This window comes from Gadus morhua, chromosome 19, assembly GCF_902167405.1.
Source record: "Gadus morhua chromosome 19, gadMor3.0, whole genome shotgun sequence".
Taxonomy (NCBI): Eukaryota; Metazoa; Chordata; class Actinopteri; order Gadiformes; family Gadidae; genus Gadus; species Gadus morhua.
This window is the reverse complement of record NC_044066.1, coordinates 7,534,338-7,553,535: the sequence shown is the minus strand read 5'-3', so window position 1 is coordinate 7,553,535 and position 19,198 is coordinate 7,534,338. Positions and strand designations below refer to the sequence as shown.

At 43.1% G+C, this 19,198-nt stretch overlaps 1 protein-coding gene across 7 annotated transcripts in view; it reads right to left on the bottom strand.

The window, feature by feature from the left end:
- mapk10 (mitogen-activated protein kinase 10) overlaps positions 1–18,683 on the bottom strand; it is a 32,931-nt gene extending 14,248 nt beyond the window's left edge. For 2 of the 7 annotated variants that reach the window (XM_030342014.1, XM_030342021.1), the window contains exons 1-8: positions 18,241–18,680; positions 8,869–8,940; positions 8,014–8,183; positions 2,452–2,581; positions 2,276–2,334; positions 1,314–1,452; positions 827–992; positions 315–386 (exon numbers count right to left, since the gene is read on the bottom strand). In XM_030342014.1, the coding sequence (XP_030197874.1) occupies positions 315–386; positions 827–992; positions 1,314–1,452; positions 2,276–2,334; positions 2,452–2,581; positions 8,014–8,183; positions 8,869–8,940; positions 18,241–18,243 (811 nt within the window). In that variant the 5' untranslated portion in view covers positions 18,244–18,680. Of the gene's footprint in view, positions 1–314; positions 387–826; positions 993–1,313; positions 1,453–2,275; positions 2,335–2,451; positions 2,582–8,013; positions 8,184–8,840; positions 8,941–18,240 lie in introns of all 7 variants that reach the window. The other 5 variants (XM_030342018.1, XM_030342020.1, XM_030342017.1 and 2 more) reach the window with 4 other exon arrangements.
- Positions 18,684–19,198: the final 515 nt, after the last annotated feature.

Below are 19,198 nucleotides of genomic sequence, written 5' to 3'. Positions count from 1 at the left end.
TAAATTCCCCATATTTTACCACCATGTGGTTTGTTGATGAGCAATCATAAGCCATTTCCAATGATATCCATTTTGACATCAAAAGTAGGAGTATTCAGGTCCAGCCTTCAAGTCCACAATCAACTCCTTCCAGTGGGTCAAACTCTAATTTAGTGATATCACAAATGGACAGATCTTAGATTGGCTTGTGATGTCTCAAGATGTTGGGGAAATAAGAGAGCCTTTTAACTGAATCGAATACATCTGAGCATTAGACATAAGTATATTTTAGCACTAAACATGCACTGCTTTAAGGAAATAAATTACAAGGATACAGTCCCTGCCTGGGAAGAGTATTTTGTGGCGCACCATTTCTCCCATAATGCATCCCACTGACCATATGTCGACTGGATGTACGGAGGAGGTGAGTGGCAACAAGAGAGAAGAGACAAAACAGAGATAGATGTTAGTGTTTGATAGACCAAGAGAAGGAGCAGACAGCCATGATGAACCTGTTATCACACGTTTACAATGAGTCAGTAAACAAAAGTATCACCAGGACAAATTCAACTGGCATTCAGGTCAGTAAATGAATAGGTAAATAAATGAAGGTAATAGCCAGCAAATGATGAGAGAAAGAGAGAAGGATAAGCTCAGTATACATTTGATATACTATCAATATTTACTCCACATAGAATAAATACTCAATATTAAAATATTTCGGTACAAAACATTTTTAGGAGAGTGAAAATATTCTTTTGACTTTGATAATTTAGCTGAACTAACTGCAGGCCCGGTTTCCATTGGTTAGTGGCCTGTGAGTAGGGTATTGGGTGAAGTCTCTCACCGTTCTCCTTGTAGCCCATGCCCAGGATGACCTCTGGCGCTCTGTAGTATCTGGTCACCACGTAGGGGGTCATCATGAAGCTGGTGCCAGCTGTCCTGGCCAGGCCGAAGTCCAAGATCTTCAGGGTGCAGTCTGACTTTACCACGATATTGCTTGGCTTCAGGTCCTGGGGAAAAGGAAAACCTGGATTACAAACATACTCTATGCACCCAAGAAGCTCTAAACCTGAGGGTAGGTCCCCATAGGAGATGAATTGGTTTTAGCACCATGTGTGGGAGTGTTTTCTCTCTCTCTCTCTCTCTCTCTCTCTCTCTCTCTCTCTCTCTCTCTCTCTCTCTCTCTCTCTCTCTCTCTCTCTCTCTCTCTCTCTCTCTCTCTCTCTCTCTCTCTCTCTGCCATTTGTGATGTCACAAGTGGATAGATCCTAGTGAAAATAACATGTCAAGATAATCCATGTGAGATGAAGGTGTAAGGCGGGTCAACTTACCCTGTGGATGATGCCGGCGGCATGCAGGTGCTTGATGCCACAGAGCATCTGGTAGAGCAGGTAGGACATCCTCTCGTGGTCCAGCTCCATCTGGATCACCTGGCACAGGTTGGCATCCATTAGCTCCATCACGAGATACCTGGTAACCGTGGGAACCGACAGGTGGGATCGTGACCGTGAGTTCATGTGACCGAGCTGGTACAACGAGTACACACGTTAATGCGGTACAATGTAACTGCACTGCACTGTGCTGTGGAAAAACCATCACAGTCAAACATAGTGTGTTGCTGTGATCATGACCGGATGCCCGGCACCTCACATGACCGCCGGCAGGTGACTCACTAGCCAGCATCTCTTGCAACACCATGGACATAATCCGGGATCCTACTATGTTGTAGCAGAACTTCTAGGGGGAGATGGTGCAGAACCTGGGCCGAAACCAGGAACTGGAAACTAGGCCTTGTTTCCTGTTTAGTTTCTACCAGAGTGATCTCAATTGTGTATCTTCAGTGGCGTATCTATCTTTTCTTCACTCTATTCTGCATTGATTTGCAAAGCTTTAAAGACTGCTGTATACAGTTCACTACTGCTGGTTGCTATAGTTTGTGTTCACCAATGAGGTGAACAGATCCCTTACTCCAGCAATGTGTGGTCGAAATAAGTAAGAAGCAAAAGAAACAGACACGCCCTGTTCTTCAGATCGGAGCTCGTCTGCATTCAGACTGCAGATGCTAATCTAGTGTCTTATTTGTGAGACCATGGATATAGCTCATTTTCAACAATTACAAAAATGTAATTGTACTGTTTAGGTTGTTGTGCTACCACTGTATCTGCCAATTTTGGTGGATACAATCATTATCATTACCATTATCATTTATTTTTTGTAAATAAATGATAGATGTTAAATGCTAACTTAAGCATTTCCACATTGAGGAAATGTATAAAAAATATAGTGTACTTACACATCTTGGAATTCCTCTAATGATTTCTGTGGTGTGAAAACATTTAATAAACTGATGATCTGCAAAAGGAAAGAAAAACACACAGTTGAACACAGATCTTGACCAACATGACACAGCATTCTCCCCTTTATTGTCTTTAAATATATAAAACAAGGCATGCTCTAATAATTCCTCACGTTTTTGTGGTTGACACATTTCATGAGCACTAGTTCCCGGTACGCCCTCTTAGAGTGCGTCTGGTTCTGGAACGGTCTGCTCAGCTTTTTGATGGCCACATTTCTGTCCAGGACCGCATCGTAGCCCGCGCTGCAGGAAGCAACACAGAAACACAGGGTTGCAATCAATATGTTTATGATATGAATGACAATTACCAGGGAAAAATGACCACCTGCTGTTAGTTCTTGGATCTGATTCAGAATCAGAAAAACTTTGATCTTGACTATTGCAACAACCCCACCCCACGCACACACACACGCATGTATGCATGTGCACACACACAAACCCACACTCACACAGACACAAACAACTCTATACAAGTAGTTTAGATAAGCAAACGCTCTGAAATATTAATGACTTAGGATTACAGGTCAGACGAGCAGTTGATTGCGTGTGAAAGTGACATTTTGTCAATTTGTGAGGCTCCTGGCACATAGCCTGTGGTGGGACTGTTACTGTGGGAGTTACTGCAACAGTGGAAGTGATGGACCAGCGGATGAGCAAGCCAGCTGGACCATATAACGGTTCCAAATAGGATTTTGGCAGTAGATAAGGAATAGATAAGCTGAAGGCTTTGTACTGTCCATCAACAGTGACAGAAAATGGTTGAGGCTCCATCAAAATGGGCTCACATTAATAAACATAAAAACATCAATAACTCACAAAACAACCAGTTGGGAACAGAGTTCTGTTGAGGATGCTAATTGAGTGATAGCGCAGGAATAAAATACATGGTTCTCTATTTACCGTATATCGTTTTTAACCACTAATCATAATATAAAACTGAGCAATGTGTTTCTGTTTCTGTGTTTCCAGTAGATATCTCTTCCATGCAGATACAGTATCTATGGCATTTCTTTTGGCTGGTTGCAGCCAGGGCAGGGAGTGACCCAGACCCAGACAACACACAGCATCCTGTAGATAGACCCATTGTCTCCGCTCTAGGATCCTGGAGCCCGTGAGGTCATAGGGTCGAAGCCCTGACCGCCCTTAGCCGATGGAAAACAGAACCATTTGGCTGAGTACCGCATACAATGGGAATATCAAATCACCAATTCTGAAATAACCTGACCTAGACGATGGACTAGTTCCAATTTATTGTCTATTATATGTTGTGTCTTATGAGATACGTCTTCTGCCTGTTGTGCAATAAGAGAGACGTTTCCATCTTTAAGATGAGACTTATTGTTTCCCCCCTTATTTAAAAGGTCGTAAACGATTAATTAAGCCAGATCCTTTAACTCATATAAAACAGTTTAGGGCTTTTTATTATTTTATTACTTTTTATTACTTTTTATTGCATGCAATTTTTCTTTTTTTTATGTGTCGGAATAAAATTACACTTATCACTCATTTGGGCATTTATGCATGCACACACGCATGCACGCGCACACATAAGAGCAATATATAAAACAGTTGTTTAGGTAATGAAATGAGCAGCGTGTTACATTCACTTACCGCCTCATGAACAACACATGTCGTTCATAAATATCATGATAAGTAATCTTATCAAAAGCATAATGCTTCCCATGAGTGTAAGAATCTTCGGAGAAATTCTTAACACTTATTAAACCGCAGAACAGATGCCTTGTTAAAATGAGCAGCTCTGCACTCGCACAAAAACAACATCTTAAGGATTATTTTATTGAGAATACTGAACATTTAAAAATAGATGGAAAAGAACTGAAGAAATGTAAAAACAAAGAGATGATGACCTTGTTGAACTTAAGCAAGGTAACATTGAACAAGTGTGTCCCCGCATATGGATTTTTCTTCGTTGCTATGGAAGCACGAGAGACTTCAGCACAAATGGAGTGGAAATGCAGAGGAGGAAAACTAGCAGATGAATAGAGAACGTACTTCGCCATTGTTCATGTTGCCTTTGTTTCCCCATGAATCATTCCCATCTCAGACGCCCCACATACTGCAAGCCGGAGACACTCGATGAAAAATGTCCTCATGACTCATGACAACGTAATGTTCAATTAAAGTAATATGGTGGCCTTGCTTGCTCAACCATTTAGTGTGGTAGCCATGCACAGGGCCGTGGCACCAAATCCTGGGCCCTGTATACAAGAGGTACTGATGCCCCCCCCCCCGAATTCCCCCTACCAGCCCCCTGTGCTGAATTGTTGACGGGGGGGGGGGGGTAGAGAACAATTGTTGACGGGGGGGGGGGGGGGGGGGGGGGGGGGGGTAGAAAACAATTGTTGACAGGGGGGGGGGGGAGAAGTAGCCGTTTTTTTTTTTTGCCATGGGCCCCCCCAGGACTGCCTCACTTTCCCCCGCAGTCCGTCGGCCCTGGCCATGCATAATATATGCGATGTATCATACAGTATGTAGTGCACCAGGTTTGATTCTGACTTTCAACCCACTTTGATATCTCTCTCCAAACTTCTTTCCATAATTCACACGGACCATTTAAAGAATATATATAATAATAATAATAATAATAATAATAAATGAAATTTATATAGCGCTTAATATGGTACTCTAAGACGCTTTATATATATATTTATATATAGCTGTATAGTAGTGTATGTATAAAGATCCAGTTCTTGCAACCAGCAAAATGCTAACAATCGAAGTGCTACTGCCAACAATTCTAACCATAAACCTCCTTCATACACTTTGCCATTACAATTATAAACTCACTGCTCTAAATAATTATTCTCTCCTCTTCTCCGCTATGCGCTAATGTCCTCTAGAGAGTGTCTCCGGCCTCGTCTCAGTGTGTGTTAGCGGTCCGCTACACGGTAGGAGCAGGCTGTGTGCTGGCGTCTGCCCTGTCCTCTGACTGTATAGGGTGTGCAGGCCGCGGATGCTGTGGTGCCATGGTAACAGCGGCAGCCTTCTGACTCTGACGAAAGTGTTTGAACCATGTGTGGGGGAGGATGGGGACGGGAGTGTGGGGGGGGGCGGGAGTGGGGGGGGGGGGAGGTAAGTCATCTCCTCCCGGGCTCAGTGAAGGATGATGTCATGATGTCATCTATCTCAACGACCTCATGCTGTGCGTGCATCGTCGACGCAGAGATCACGGTTAAGTCCTCGCCGGAAGCAGACCGTAGTGATCAGGCAGGCGGGTGTGGTGTCCAAGCTGTTCCAGTGATATGCTGGTGTGTGTGCTCATGGCTTCACTGCATCGTCAACAGCCACCACAACGTCGACTCCTCGTTACATAAGAGGCACAGAGAGTGAGAGGATGAGCCTCCTTATTTTTGTCTTCGTTTTTGTTCCTTCTTTTGTCTCGACACTGCGAGTATGTTGGGTATATTTTGTGTGAGTGTATTCACGTGTGCGTGTGCGTGTTGTAGAGGGCGGGTGCGGCTCCACACCACGGGTTTCCTTTACTTATTCATCGTCACTCCAACCCTTATTTATACCTTAACCTAACTATACGTGTAACGTTAACAGGGGGCACTGATAACCCTTGACGCAGGTCTTTGTAGAAATCCCAGGCACCACAAGGAAGGGTATCCAGTAAGGTGTGCAGGCTAAAAAGGTTAAATAAAAGAAGTAACAGTGATAAAAAGCATGGTTGTTTGTAAGACGGTAACTTGAAACGGAATGACATTGTGGCGCCAGTTATAAACGTCAGGAACTCATAAATAAATAATATGATATTTTATTTTCATATATATCACAATAATACTAGTGATCATTACACTGTGTGTGTGTGTGTGTGTGTGTGTGTGTGTGTGTGTGTGTGTGTGTGTGTGTGTGTGTGTGTGTGTGTGTGTGTGTGTGTGTGTGTGTGTGTGTGTGTGTGTGCGTGCGTGCGTGCGTGCGTGGATGGGGATATAGTTTGCCCTTTCAGTGGCTATATGTGAAAATGTTCAACTAAAATATACTCCACTGAGGAGTAAAACCAGATATCCATGAAATAAGATCCAACAGATTAAATGACATTCCCTTTTTTTTGGTTTCAGACCGAGTAATTTCAGCGTCTCCATTCGATCGACCGTCCTTTACACTCCAACGATGGCTTTACAAACGACCTCTAAACAATCCACATGAATCCCCCTATTTACCACGGATATTTCTAATATTCTGTCACATAATCTCCTAGACACGCCAAATTCACTGCGTACTCGGTCATCATCCGCAATCAGGCAGCTGGCTGTTATCCTCAGTAGGGTGGGGTTAATATGGGTTTATAGCGGCGGCGATAACACCATCACCATCTGACAGGGGTGGAGCGGAACAAAAGGGCAGGGCCAGGGGGGAGCCCAGCACAGCGGGTCCGCTCCTCTGGTCCTCCCCGCCCCGCCACCCTGCTGCCCACACGCAAGCCCCCTGAACCAGCTCACCCATCTGGGGCGTGGGCTGGGCCGCCGGGCCGGGGTCTACCCTCTACGGCTCTGTGTGCACGATCGCTTTGGAATAGGACCAGTGAAGGGGTGAGGGATGTGGAGGAGGAGGAGGAGGAGGAGGAGGAGGAGGAGGAGGAGGGAGACAATGAATAAGCTGGTCTTGAAGAGGCTTGTTCAATTCAAGTGCCATTGATTTTGTTTGAAATAAGGCTCTGCTGCTGCACCCCTCATATTTATAGCAGGACTCAAGTGAGATTACCCATGTCCCTTGTTCATGCTGAATTGTTTTGAATTAAATGTAGTGATGTGGAGACTAATACCTTAACCCTCTTAAACCACAATTTAAAAGTAGGACATAATGGGGACTATGACTAGCATGGCTACAACTAAACATTATGAATTCCAAACCATACAGAGGTGCCGTCGTGATTTTGAGGAATAATTAAAAACAAACAGAGATCACAAACAGATCGCCCCTGTGCAGTCAACGACCGTCTTTGAATTTTGCATTTAGATGTTAGGAGGTTGACAATGTGTACAGCATTTGCCACTGCAATCCAAAGCATTTATTCACTGTGCCTAGTTCCTTATGGTCAACTCAAACAGGTTCTTTCTTAAATGTATTTCTTACAGCTTGTAACATGCATGGTCATCATCTTTTTCTCTCTCTCTCTCTCTCTCTCTCTCTCTCTCTCTCTCTCTCTCTCTCTCTCTCTCTCTCTCTCTCTCTCTCTCTCTCTCTCTCTCTCTCTCTCTCTCTCTCTCTCTCTCTCTCTCTGTCTACACACACATACATATAACATTCAAGTGCTCTAACACAAGAGACCTCTTATACATGTGCAGCCCACATGTAGACCTTGGATGTGCTATTACTGACTCATGCATTTTTATTTCCCATTCGTGAATCCGACTAAGTTGCTGTCATGCAGTCACACCCTTTAATTATGCAACCTTGCAATTCAACTACTGCACAAACCATAATCATATGAATATCTTTAGAGATTCTATATATATTTAAATCCAATCTATCCATCCCTGTAGCCTTCTCATTGTTATTTTCAAACGTGCATTTGTTTTTTATCTCTGAACATTTGCTCACACAAGCAATGAGATACCGTCCTTCTGCATTTGTACTTAGGCGTATAAAGTTTTGAACATTTTGAATGAATGAAAAAAATGACCCGGTGTTGACAACCAGGAAGTGCTTACCATACGATGCCCTGGGCCCCCGAGCCAATGGGCTTGAGATTCTGGTAGCGCTTTAGGACTGTGAAGGTAGAGTCTCCCACTTCCACGCTGTAGAACTGGTTGTCCACTTTGCTTTTACTCATGTTGTAATGCTTGCCGATATATGACACATCCACTTCTTTTCCAAAACCCTGTGCGTGGCGGGAAGGGGGAGAGCAGTCAGTGACCATGAAGAGGACGTTTGTGTTTACGTTAAAGCAAGAATACATTGCATGGCATAGGCTTGATAACTCATATTATCAGTTGAAAGATTCATTCATGAGTATTGTTGACATTGCTTAAAAAATGACATGTCTATTTCTTATGTCATTGGATGTGTTGGCATCCAGTGCTTGTCATAGGTTAAGTACCGGTAGATACATATACAATTGGAAATTGATTGTTATTTGTCAATAATCTCTCATAGTTGCAGTTCTTTGCATTACATTCATAATATGGTCACATGAATACTATAGATTCAAAATACTACTGATAATAACAATATTAATAATCACAATTATGAAAGGGCAATCAATCAGCATGCCAATTATCACCTTTGTCATAATAATCTTATTCTGTATGGTAACATTTCTCTTAATGAAGATTACTTCAGTTCTGGGGGATACAGACGAGACAACAGTACAGTAACAGTTGTTTAAATCAAATGTTTAAAACGTGTTGTAAACATTTGATGCAGACTAGTCTGTTGTGCTGTAAACATGCACAGCAAAACGTTTTTTGTGACTAATCTGACCCTAAGCACAAAAACAAGACAGTGACGGGAACATGGAACAGAATGGGTACTGTACCTTATTTTTACCTGTAAGGAACACACACCTGACAAAAAGCTATCTTCACATCCAGGATGGGTTGGCTGCAGTTGTATAAGAAATGTCTGCTCATAAATACCTGGAGGACACGAGCAGAGGAGAGGGGAGAAGAAAGAGGAAAGAACGGGATTAGTAGGAGTCTAATGTAAAAGAAGTAGGGTACAAGTTTACATACATATTTCATACGCGGAAAGATTCATACGCATGCTACAAATAATTTAATTACGGAAAATGTAGAATCATCCTCAATAAAATGCAAAATACCCTGAATAGGTCAGATAACAAGACACACAGTTATTATTATCTAAGGCTAATATATTGATTATTGTGTGATTGAAAGTATGAAAAACTGAGAGTCCATCTCCACACATAAACTCATTAAATGATTAGAACTCGTGGCTGGAGATGCAATTCTCGTCGCCACCTGCCCTCTAATAATAATAATTGAGCTCAGTCACTAATCCCAAGGGAGTGGGTGATTTTAAGACAGAAATGTAGGACGGAAAGAAGGTTTTCAGTTTGCCCTATTTTAGAGTGACTCTTCCATTCAGCTTTTTACTGCAGTGTCATGGTGGAAAATTGACCGGGGGTTCGGCTATATTAGGCCTAATGTGTGTCTAACGCTGCATATAATGCTGCATAATACATCACACACTAAAACCTGTTATCTCCAAAAAAAATTTGCAAAAACAATTTGTGCAGTTTGAAGCACCTTCCGCTCAATTTAATGCAATGTCAAATTTGTTTAAATTGAAAAGACAAGTATAGAAAGACAGAGCCAGTAAGGGATGTGGATCAGGCCGGCAATGGTGGACATTGTAGATGCAAATCTGTGTTTTTGTGTGGCTATGATTAAAAAAAGATATGATTCAGTTTTTTAATGACCAAACGCCAAGTTAATGATATGACAGTCTCATCATATAAATATATTAATAATAAAACAATTATGTCAGCACAAGACAAATATGTCACCCTGCGAAAGCCATAGTTTATATTGTGTTCTAAACCGTAGAATTTAACACTATTTCCAAGACATGGCATCAAGAATAGAATGTCTACTTCACATTTAAATTGGATACTAGGTCGCCTTCACGCCTAACTCAATGAGCATCAATTTGCAGATCTTTTGACTGCAAATAAGATACATGGATGTTGACTGAACATACCATAATCCCAAGGCCTGTGTCAATGCTCAGTAAAGAGCTTCCGGCCAATGGAACCCTCAGTTTAAGAGACTCACTGGACTGCAGACAAAATGTTACTTCCTAGCTAATTCTGGGACGGTTATTTACTGTCCATTGTCCCTGTTAAATAAATTACTAAATAAATAATGCTGCTTAAACTGATCTGCTTTCCAACACGACAGAAACCATCACATTCTACTGCATCATTGCATCATAATCCATAAACATATGATTGTCGTAATATCCCGTAACGTCTCACAATCCATACATGTGAAACCTCAGTTTCGGTTTCAAGAACAGACTGCAAATAGGATAGTTTGTACCTGGACTATAAAAATACAAGTTATATACAACAGCACATGTTTACATAATGTAACACAAGCCCAACAGCCAAAAGTACATGCGACGATGAAGGAGGACATACAAACAATATAAGGAAGCTACACAGCCACGGCTGGGAGACATTGCCTTGGCCGGTTTCCTTGGCAACACACACGCCCTTTTCTTTCATCACGATCAGAATGAAGGTACTGGCCTGCTAGTCTCCCAGTCGACTCTCACTCCTCTCCACTTGGATTTCCAATAACTATCTGGCATATTATAACTTTAATAAGCAAGCGCAGACTCCCAAGCCCTGTCCTGGCACAATAGAAAAGGGAAAATGTATTATAATAATAATAAATAGGTAGTCTTCAGCCAGCAGGATTACTACATCAAGAAAAAATAGGTCTAGTAGATGCTGTCAGTATGCCCTTACCAAAGCCTGGAACGATTTCACAAGGAGGGAATAGCAAACATCATCCTGTATACATTATATTGAAAAACCATTATTCAATCTTGTGTGAACATTATATGAATTACTATTCAAACCACATTTGTGAACGAATAGATGTTGTGGTTATTATTTCAACACGGATAAGGTGCATGATGATGATTATTATAAAGGTAGCTATGCCTTTGCATTACACAACCAAATATAAATACAATAGTTTCAAAAGTATGGCATGTATTGTTTGAAAATGACTATTCGCTCCATATTTAGCACGCTATAAGGGTACATTTTTATATATTCTTAATAGTTTTAATGGGATTCCCGGAAATGGGTTTCATTAATTCACCTGATTAATACAAGATGCTGTATTAGTGATGCATTGTACATGTTAATACTCAAATACCTCATCAGAGGAGACACCACAGTAGACCCATTATAGCAGACGCACACACAAACACACACACACACAAACAGAGACACACACACACGCATTCACACACACACACACACATACACTCACACACGTACACAACCACACACACACACAAAGATACACACACACAACCCCACACACACAGACACACACACACACACGTACACACAGGCACTATCGCTCACCTTTCTTTAACATTCACACACAAAACACGAAAGTGACACCACAATGCAGTTATGAGTCTCTGCGACAAGGACACAAACAGACACACAGTGACACACACACACACACACACACACGCACACCTTGAAAGAACGCTTGGTCACTTGAGAGATGCATCAAGGTGGCACTGGCCTCATGAGAGAGTAAAGACGCCCGAGGGGGAAAACCAGCAGAGGTTGATCTGGAAACAAGATGGACGCCCTTTTCCTTTTGAAGTGAAATCCTTTTTCGAGCCTGCAATTGTCTTTGAAGTTATTCAACAATTTTACTAAGGGGATGAAAATAAATCTCTTGTTGCTTTTCTGTTGGAGTGTGTGTGTGTGTGTGTGTGTGTGTGTGTGTGTGTGTGTGTGTGTGTGTGTGTGTGTGTGTGTGTGTGTGTGTGTGTGTGTGTGTGTGTGTGTGTGTGTGTGTGTTCTAGTTTATTGGAAATCTGTAGCCTACGTGATCTGATAAAGTTGTTTGTTTCCTCTCTCATAGCAAGAAATCAGCTTTCTGTGCCGAAAAAACTCATGAACAAACATAGGGACTGTGTTGTTATTATTATTATGGTTTGTAGTTATTTTACCGTCTTGATGCATAATAGCACAACAGCCTCAACCGAAACAAGGTGAATACAAATACCAATATGATGACATAAATCAGAGCTAATCTAGAACTGACTTTGATTGATTGTGTGTCTCTATACATCTGTGTCATTATATCTGTGTGTGCATCTGTATTTGTATCATATTTGCATCTCAACATCTGTCTATTTGTACATGTGTCTATCTGAGTGGCTTAATTCATGTGTGCCTGTAAGTCTGTTACTCAGTGTAGAGCTTAGTCAGTCCGCCTGCTCTTCTGTGTGTCTTACTGTTTATCTTTGTGTGTCTTCAGGATCGCTTGCCATTCCTCCCTACTGTTGCTGGTCCTTAATATTCACAGGCTGTTCCAGGTTCTGTGAAGACGCCGGGGCGGGGGGGAGGAGGGGGGCATGGGAACTGGGCAGGGCTTCTCTGACACACTGGACAATAGTCCATGCAAATGCACTCTAATCATTCTGCCTTTGGTCAATGTTGTGTCCCATTGTCGGGTTTCCCCTGATGATGACAATGATGAGGACTACTAATGCCTGATTAATTTAATCTTTATATATAATATCATTGAGATTGACTCAGACTGTCACTATGCAGATACAGATAGTGGGTCTCTTGAGGGTTAACTCCAAAGTAAAAGTCTTTCAAATCTCGCCGTAGCTGAAGGAAATAATCCAAAACAAGAAATTGACATTGCTCATAATAAAGATGCCTTCCTATACATATAACTTAAGCTTACAATATCCCTTCAGACATTTATTCAACGTTTAAAAACACAAAAAACACAGTTTCCTTTTATTATGGGAAAACTGAAATGTAATGTATAACATATTACCCTAAACACCCAAGTCAGACAATATAATCACCGAAACACCAAACCCTACATAAAAGCCCAGCTTGGGGCTTTTAACTCCAGGAGGAGGGCCCTGGTAGACACAGTATTCCAAAGGCTTATTCTGTGACAGGTTATCCCATAAAAGGATGTTATCACATACAAAACAATTGACAGAAACCAATGAAGTGCCACCTCTTTAAGATGGTCCACAGAAAAGCAATATCTACCTCTCATCAATCATCATTTCATTTGTTGAAGCCGGGATTCATTCTCGGGCAATTCAGGCCTCCATTTACTCTAAGGATCTTTGTGTCATGTGAATGTCGCAGCATAACAAGTGATTCCGACTATTCACCGGGAAGCTGACCCTGTCCCATCCTCCCCTTGTGAATGCCTTTATGTGACACCCCTGCATTCACAATGCTCTACAACGCGCCCATGGTTAACCAATTTATGATTCCCCTTTGTCCCTCCCCCCCAGCCATCTTCCTATCCATCCATCATCCATACATCCCCCTGTCACACCATACTTCCCTCCGTCCATCTAACCATCTATTCATCCATCAAATCATCCAGAATCCATCCAGAATTCATCCCTCTGGATATCCATTCATCCGTCCATCCACCATCCATGCCGCCTTCCATCCCTCCCTTCATCCGTCCATCATTCATCCATCCATCCATCCCTCCCTTCATCCGTCAATCATTCATCCATCCAATCCATCCCTCCCTTCATCCGTCCATCATTCATCCATCCATCCATCCATCCCTTCTGCAAGCCAGTCATCCCTGTTCCCAGCCTGCCCTCTCCCCCCCCCCTCCCCCCCCGCTCCTGGTCTTTACCGGCAGCTCCACGGTGATTGCTCGGTTTAGCAGCCTCAGCCTCTCCTGCAGTACGCGCCGTTGCTTAAGTGTGCAGCCTGAGCCAAACACACGCCCAAGCAGAGCCCTCGCACGGGCCTGCAGCTCGCAGCCCCCCCCCCCCCCCCCCCCCCCCCCCCCCCCCTCTGGGACGGCCTCGGCTCCGCAGGCCCCAGCCAGGAAAAACAAGTCGACGCTCCACCCTCCACCACCGCTGTAGAGACGGTACCGCTGCGGAGAGGCTACGGAGAATCAGGGCTCTCCGGCGATTATTTATTGATGTTATTGTTTGTACAGCGGAGCCCAGCCTCTCGGTCTGCGTGTCGTTGTTCTTTGGTCAGGAACACGGCCCCCGTCGTTTAAAGGCTAAACTGTAGAGAGGCCGGCATCTGACGCTGCAGATTCTCCGGAGTAGATTGGTGTTAATAAGGACGCATAGCCTTCTGTACTTAATGAGCGTGAAGCGCAGTCAGCAGTACCCTGCAGAGAGCAGCCCGCCCGGCTTTTCCGCCCCGTCCAGCTTTGCGTCAAAACTCGACGATAATCCGATTCAATCCTTATGCAGAATGTACATAAGGTATCGATAAACAAAGGCACTACGATCCATCCACCCAGACGTCCACCCTCTGACTAATTGTTGCTTCCTTCTTGCCAAAGATTTGTTCTAAACACTTTGTCCTAATTCATAGCCCATTTCAACACATCCAATTATGTACATAATACTGAATGTCTTCTTTCTCCTCTGAAGTCATGGAAACGCTAGCGAGCACAGGGACAAGAGTGACACTCCTGAGAAGGCTTGTTGGAATCTCACTCCCTTTGAATATCAATCTTACTTCATTTATATACTTCCAAATCGAAATATCACTGTCTCTTAACTATTGATCTGTTGTAGAGTGTTGATCATGACATGTCTTTGATTCCCAATTCAGAGCAAGTAGGAATTGAGAACTATCAACACTATATTGGAGCATTTCAACCCAAACCAGCTTCAGGGACATGGCAGCGCCACTTGTCTGGCTATTTTTTTTTCACTCAATCCACAAGGCACTGCTGGGTTTACCCATAACAAGCATGATTTGAACCTTGGACATTCAAAACTAAGTGCAACGATATATTCATGCTGTTTAATATTGTGAATGAATATATTGCGAAGGTAAAACCACATGAAAACAGCAGGATCCTAAATGAATGCAATAGACATCCATACTATGGTACAAACCACAGGAAATGTTTTTCCCTCTTATATTCTCAAGAACTGTTGGTAAAGCTAGAAAGAGCTATAAAAGATAGCGGTGTATGTCCATTGATAGTATTCATTTAACCTCATGGATGGTACGTGTCTTCTACACGCTTCCCGCAGTTATTTCCTCAATGCCTCGATTTCCATCTTTTCTCAAATAAAAGTCAGCCTGACAGGTATTGCAATGAGTTCTGAAGCAATACTGAAGTGCATTCATAATTTGTAGCCAGTTCCTTTAGGGACCACACAGTAACTCAGCATCACTATTGAGGAGCATGTTTGTCATTATGTGTGGTGCCATCATGCAGGTTCCATACATAATGTCTGTGGAACAACATATTTGGTGGAAGCAGTCAAGTGTTAAAGGGCCCCTGTTCCACCACCAGGTGTGAGGTGGTTTGGCCTGCCATTTTCAGATCGATTATTTTGTGACATCACAAGTGGGAGTTCCGACTCTGATAAGCGATGGAGAAGACAACGCCAGCCTGCCAGTTGGTCCAGTACACCAGGGATGAGACTGTATACCTGATATAAAGTTTGGGGCTTTATACATACGCTAGCGCATTTAAACAAACACATTCTGTTGTTCCAGTTCCTCCATGCTTCAACTGCGGCTCGTTTCCCTAAAGAATCCTTTGTGGAACGACCAATTAACATAGGTAATCATTAACTTAACAATTAAGAGAGGAGAAGGCCATAATTGGGTAATAATTAGCATCCACAGCTCCTGTTTACATAAAGATCCCCCTGAAAGCGGATCTGCTGTGTGTGTGTCTTGTCATAACAAACTACAATGTGTGCCTTGCAGCAGGGTGGCTGAACATCACACCTAGCAGGATAACAGCTGAAGAGCTGAGGCACCTAACCCTCTTGGTAAACAGCAAAACTAACAGATTCGGTCCTGCTGCATCACACATTCTATATTTTTTTCCCAACAATCATCATCCAGCCACGATGAATTAGGTATGAGTTATTTAGTTGTATATTGTTCTCAAATGGAAACTCTAGTCCTGAAATATAGTTCAATGGCTGTATCTAATGTTAGGCTACAGTTGCCTGAACAGACACTGGGATGGGAATTTGATTTCACAGTAGCAGCAGTCTTGGAAGCTCTCTATAACATAATAAAAGAAACGGTCAATAACATGCTTTAAATATCCCTATATACTGCATTGAATTCTACAATGTAGCATATTGTGCAGTTCCATTGGAGTTAACCTCTGCTCATTCATATAACCCAATCTGTTGACTGATTTCCTCCGGCACAAAATACTGCATTACTGTGACATAACAGAGGTGACAATTATTGCAACAAATACATTTAGGTTTAGCAAGGAAAATACCTTCAGATAAATAGTAGTGATTATAGATGTGATCTAAACCTATGTTAACCTTGCCTCGTTACAATTTATCATAATATTAGTATAAACGTCATGAAGATAACAATGATGATGACATCATGAGAATAACCGTGGGGATGAGGAAGATGAATGAACTTTAACAGAATTCTTGAATATATAGATTTACTAACTATCCATATAATATAAAAAGCTTTATAAATGGTTAAGTATGCTCTTTGCAGCATTTTAACAGGCACGGTCTCCTGCTTATGAATAATTTAGTACACAAGGTCACAATTCTGAAGCCCTGTTCTTCTCCCCGAATGGACTTTCTGTGCCATCGCAGGAGCTTCTCACGGTTTACCGGCGTCCCGGTATGGGTGATCGTTTGGAACCAAGAGCTTGGGGCTCACTTCAAGTTTGAGCGATCTGCTGAAGGGGAAGTATCTAAGAAACATTTGGGCGCATGCCAAATCCCAATGAATGGATTGTAATGGGTATTTTCCGTTCAATCAGCAATCCAGGAGAATCTTACATGATGTTTTAAATTAAGCCTATGTGGAGCAGAAATATATATTTATCCTTAATATTTGCAGCAATATTTCCCGAAGTGATTTGAGATTAAACAAACGTAGTCCTACATCTAGAGGATGAGAGACTCGCGGAGGACTGCGTGTTTACGTATTCTGTACCATCCCGTCTGCAGCAAAACTTGGACCTCATCCGAAAGGGACGTCCTCTTCCTCCTCCTCCTCCTCTTCCTCCCCCTCCTCCTCCTCCACCCTTCCCGCAGGTTTGGCCTGCTAACATCTCCTTATCAATAATGCACAAGTTGCACCCCTGCCACACTATTTAGACATAGAAAACATCCAAAGGGTTCATCAAATGTAGGCGGATTTCTGTGTCGAGACAAGCTTCCTGACGTGATGGAAACTGGACATCCTTGCCTTCAAGTAAACAAATCGTGACTTGTGTTCAGGCTTTTTCTTCTTCTTAACATTTATCCTTCAGAAACGATCACTCTGAAGTAGGACAGAACAGCTCGTTAAAGACACAAGGCTGCAGCAGGTGACTTGCATCCCAAGAGGAAGGATGAGTTGAAAGGCAAAAAAAAAAGGCACATTACGCAACGCTAGGACTTATTAGAGATATAGCAGACCGCTAAAATCATTCGTGTGTGCGTGCCCATCCGTGTTTGCTCGTGCGTGTGTGGGTGTGTGCGTGTGTTTTGGGAGCTGCTTGTGTTTTGAACGTCATCCAGGCGTCCATTTGCACCACTCCTACTCTGATATGTTCTAACCTCAGCACCGTCAGCCATCATTCCAGATCACCGTGCTCAGAGCCCGGGCGTCAGCACCGAGTCTCACTCCACAACACGCTCTTTGAGGAGCCGCTAAAACATCATCATAATAACACGGCAGCACGTGTTGTACATTCCTAAAACCACCGGGGCAACAGCACCATAACATGTTATTCTGTGTCATGATGTACACGCACACCAGAATGATGCAAAGCCCATTGCCATGATAACGACGTTAAATCGAGCAACAATAATGCGGTATCACCCCCCCCCCCCTTTTTTTTGATAATTCAGTGTATCCTGGATTGAGGAGCGCTCGGGACGCAGTGATGCATTTGATGCTCCGTGATGGATCCTTATAGTCGTTGTTGAACAAGAGGTCGCTTCATTAAGGCACACACACAAACACACAGAGTCGCCTATGGTATCAGGGATATTCTCGCTTTTTTTTTCTTTTATCCTCCACCCTTCTTCCACATTTGCATCGCGATCAGTGTTCCGATCCATACTCATCACCCCACCCTCCTGCTCCCGTCATCAGCAGCAGCCTCCCCGCATCGCGTCCATCCCGTCCGCGGTGCAGGGGCTGCCGTTCCCCATCCCAGACCTACCATTCCGTGCCAGCTGATGACGGTCCGATCCGAGTCCGGGAACAGTCCTGGTCCAGTCCTGCTCAAAAAATTCCGACTGGAAACATCGTTATACTCTCTTTTCCCTCTACGGTGACCTTGCTTGGAATGACGGGTGAAAGGCTGCTGATGGGAAAAGCGCGACAACAATACAAAAATAAATCTCACAAAACAATCGTGGCGTTGAGCAACAGAAAAAAACGGATGCTGAATCACTCCTCGTTCACCGGCTGGCAAGCATCGTTCTGCGTGCTGCAAGATGCTGCTGCTGCTGCCTGTGAAACATTGTGGACCTACCAACACGCGCACACACACACACACATACACACGCACGCACAAAAGCAAGGGTGGGTGATGAGAGGAAGAAGAAGAAAAAAACGGAGAGGGTTAGGGAAACATGTCGCTATAGCAACTAAAACGGAGCACATGTGACGTCAAAGCGCGGAGAGAGAGGGATGGGGCTCAATCGCGGGAAGGGAGGGCTGCGAGGTGGGAGGCTATGTCTCTCCCAACCCCCCTGAGTCTCTCTCTCTCTCTCTCTCTCTCTCTCTCTCTCTCTCTCTCTCTCTCTCTCTCTCTCTCTCTCTCTCTCTCTCTCTCTCTCTCTCTCTCTCTCTCTCTCTCTCTCTCTCTCTCTCTCTCTATCTCTCTCTCTACAGAAGTCTTTATTACTGCCGGCTGGACCCAAAGTAATACTATTGATAATATGAATTATTTAACATAATTACATTAAATAAAAAGTGCATGCATGCAAGCATATGTTGCCCTGCTATTCGATTAGGCAACTCTTTATTTGGAGATTTAGTAATTATATCAATGAGTCAAATATATAACATTGCTTCATGACACATATACAGTAGGCCTATGCAGGCACAGCACGCGGAATAAAATATTTTAGTTTTTACTCTTTCTGACTTACTTTGTGTTTGTTGACTTCTCC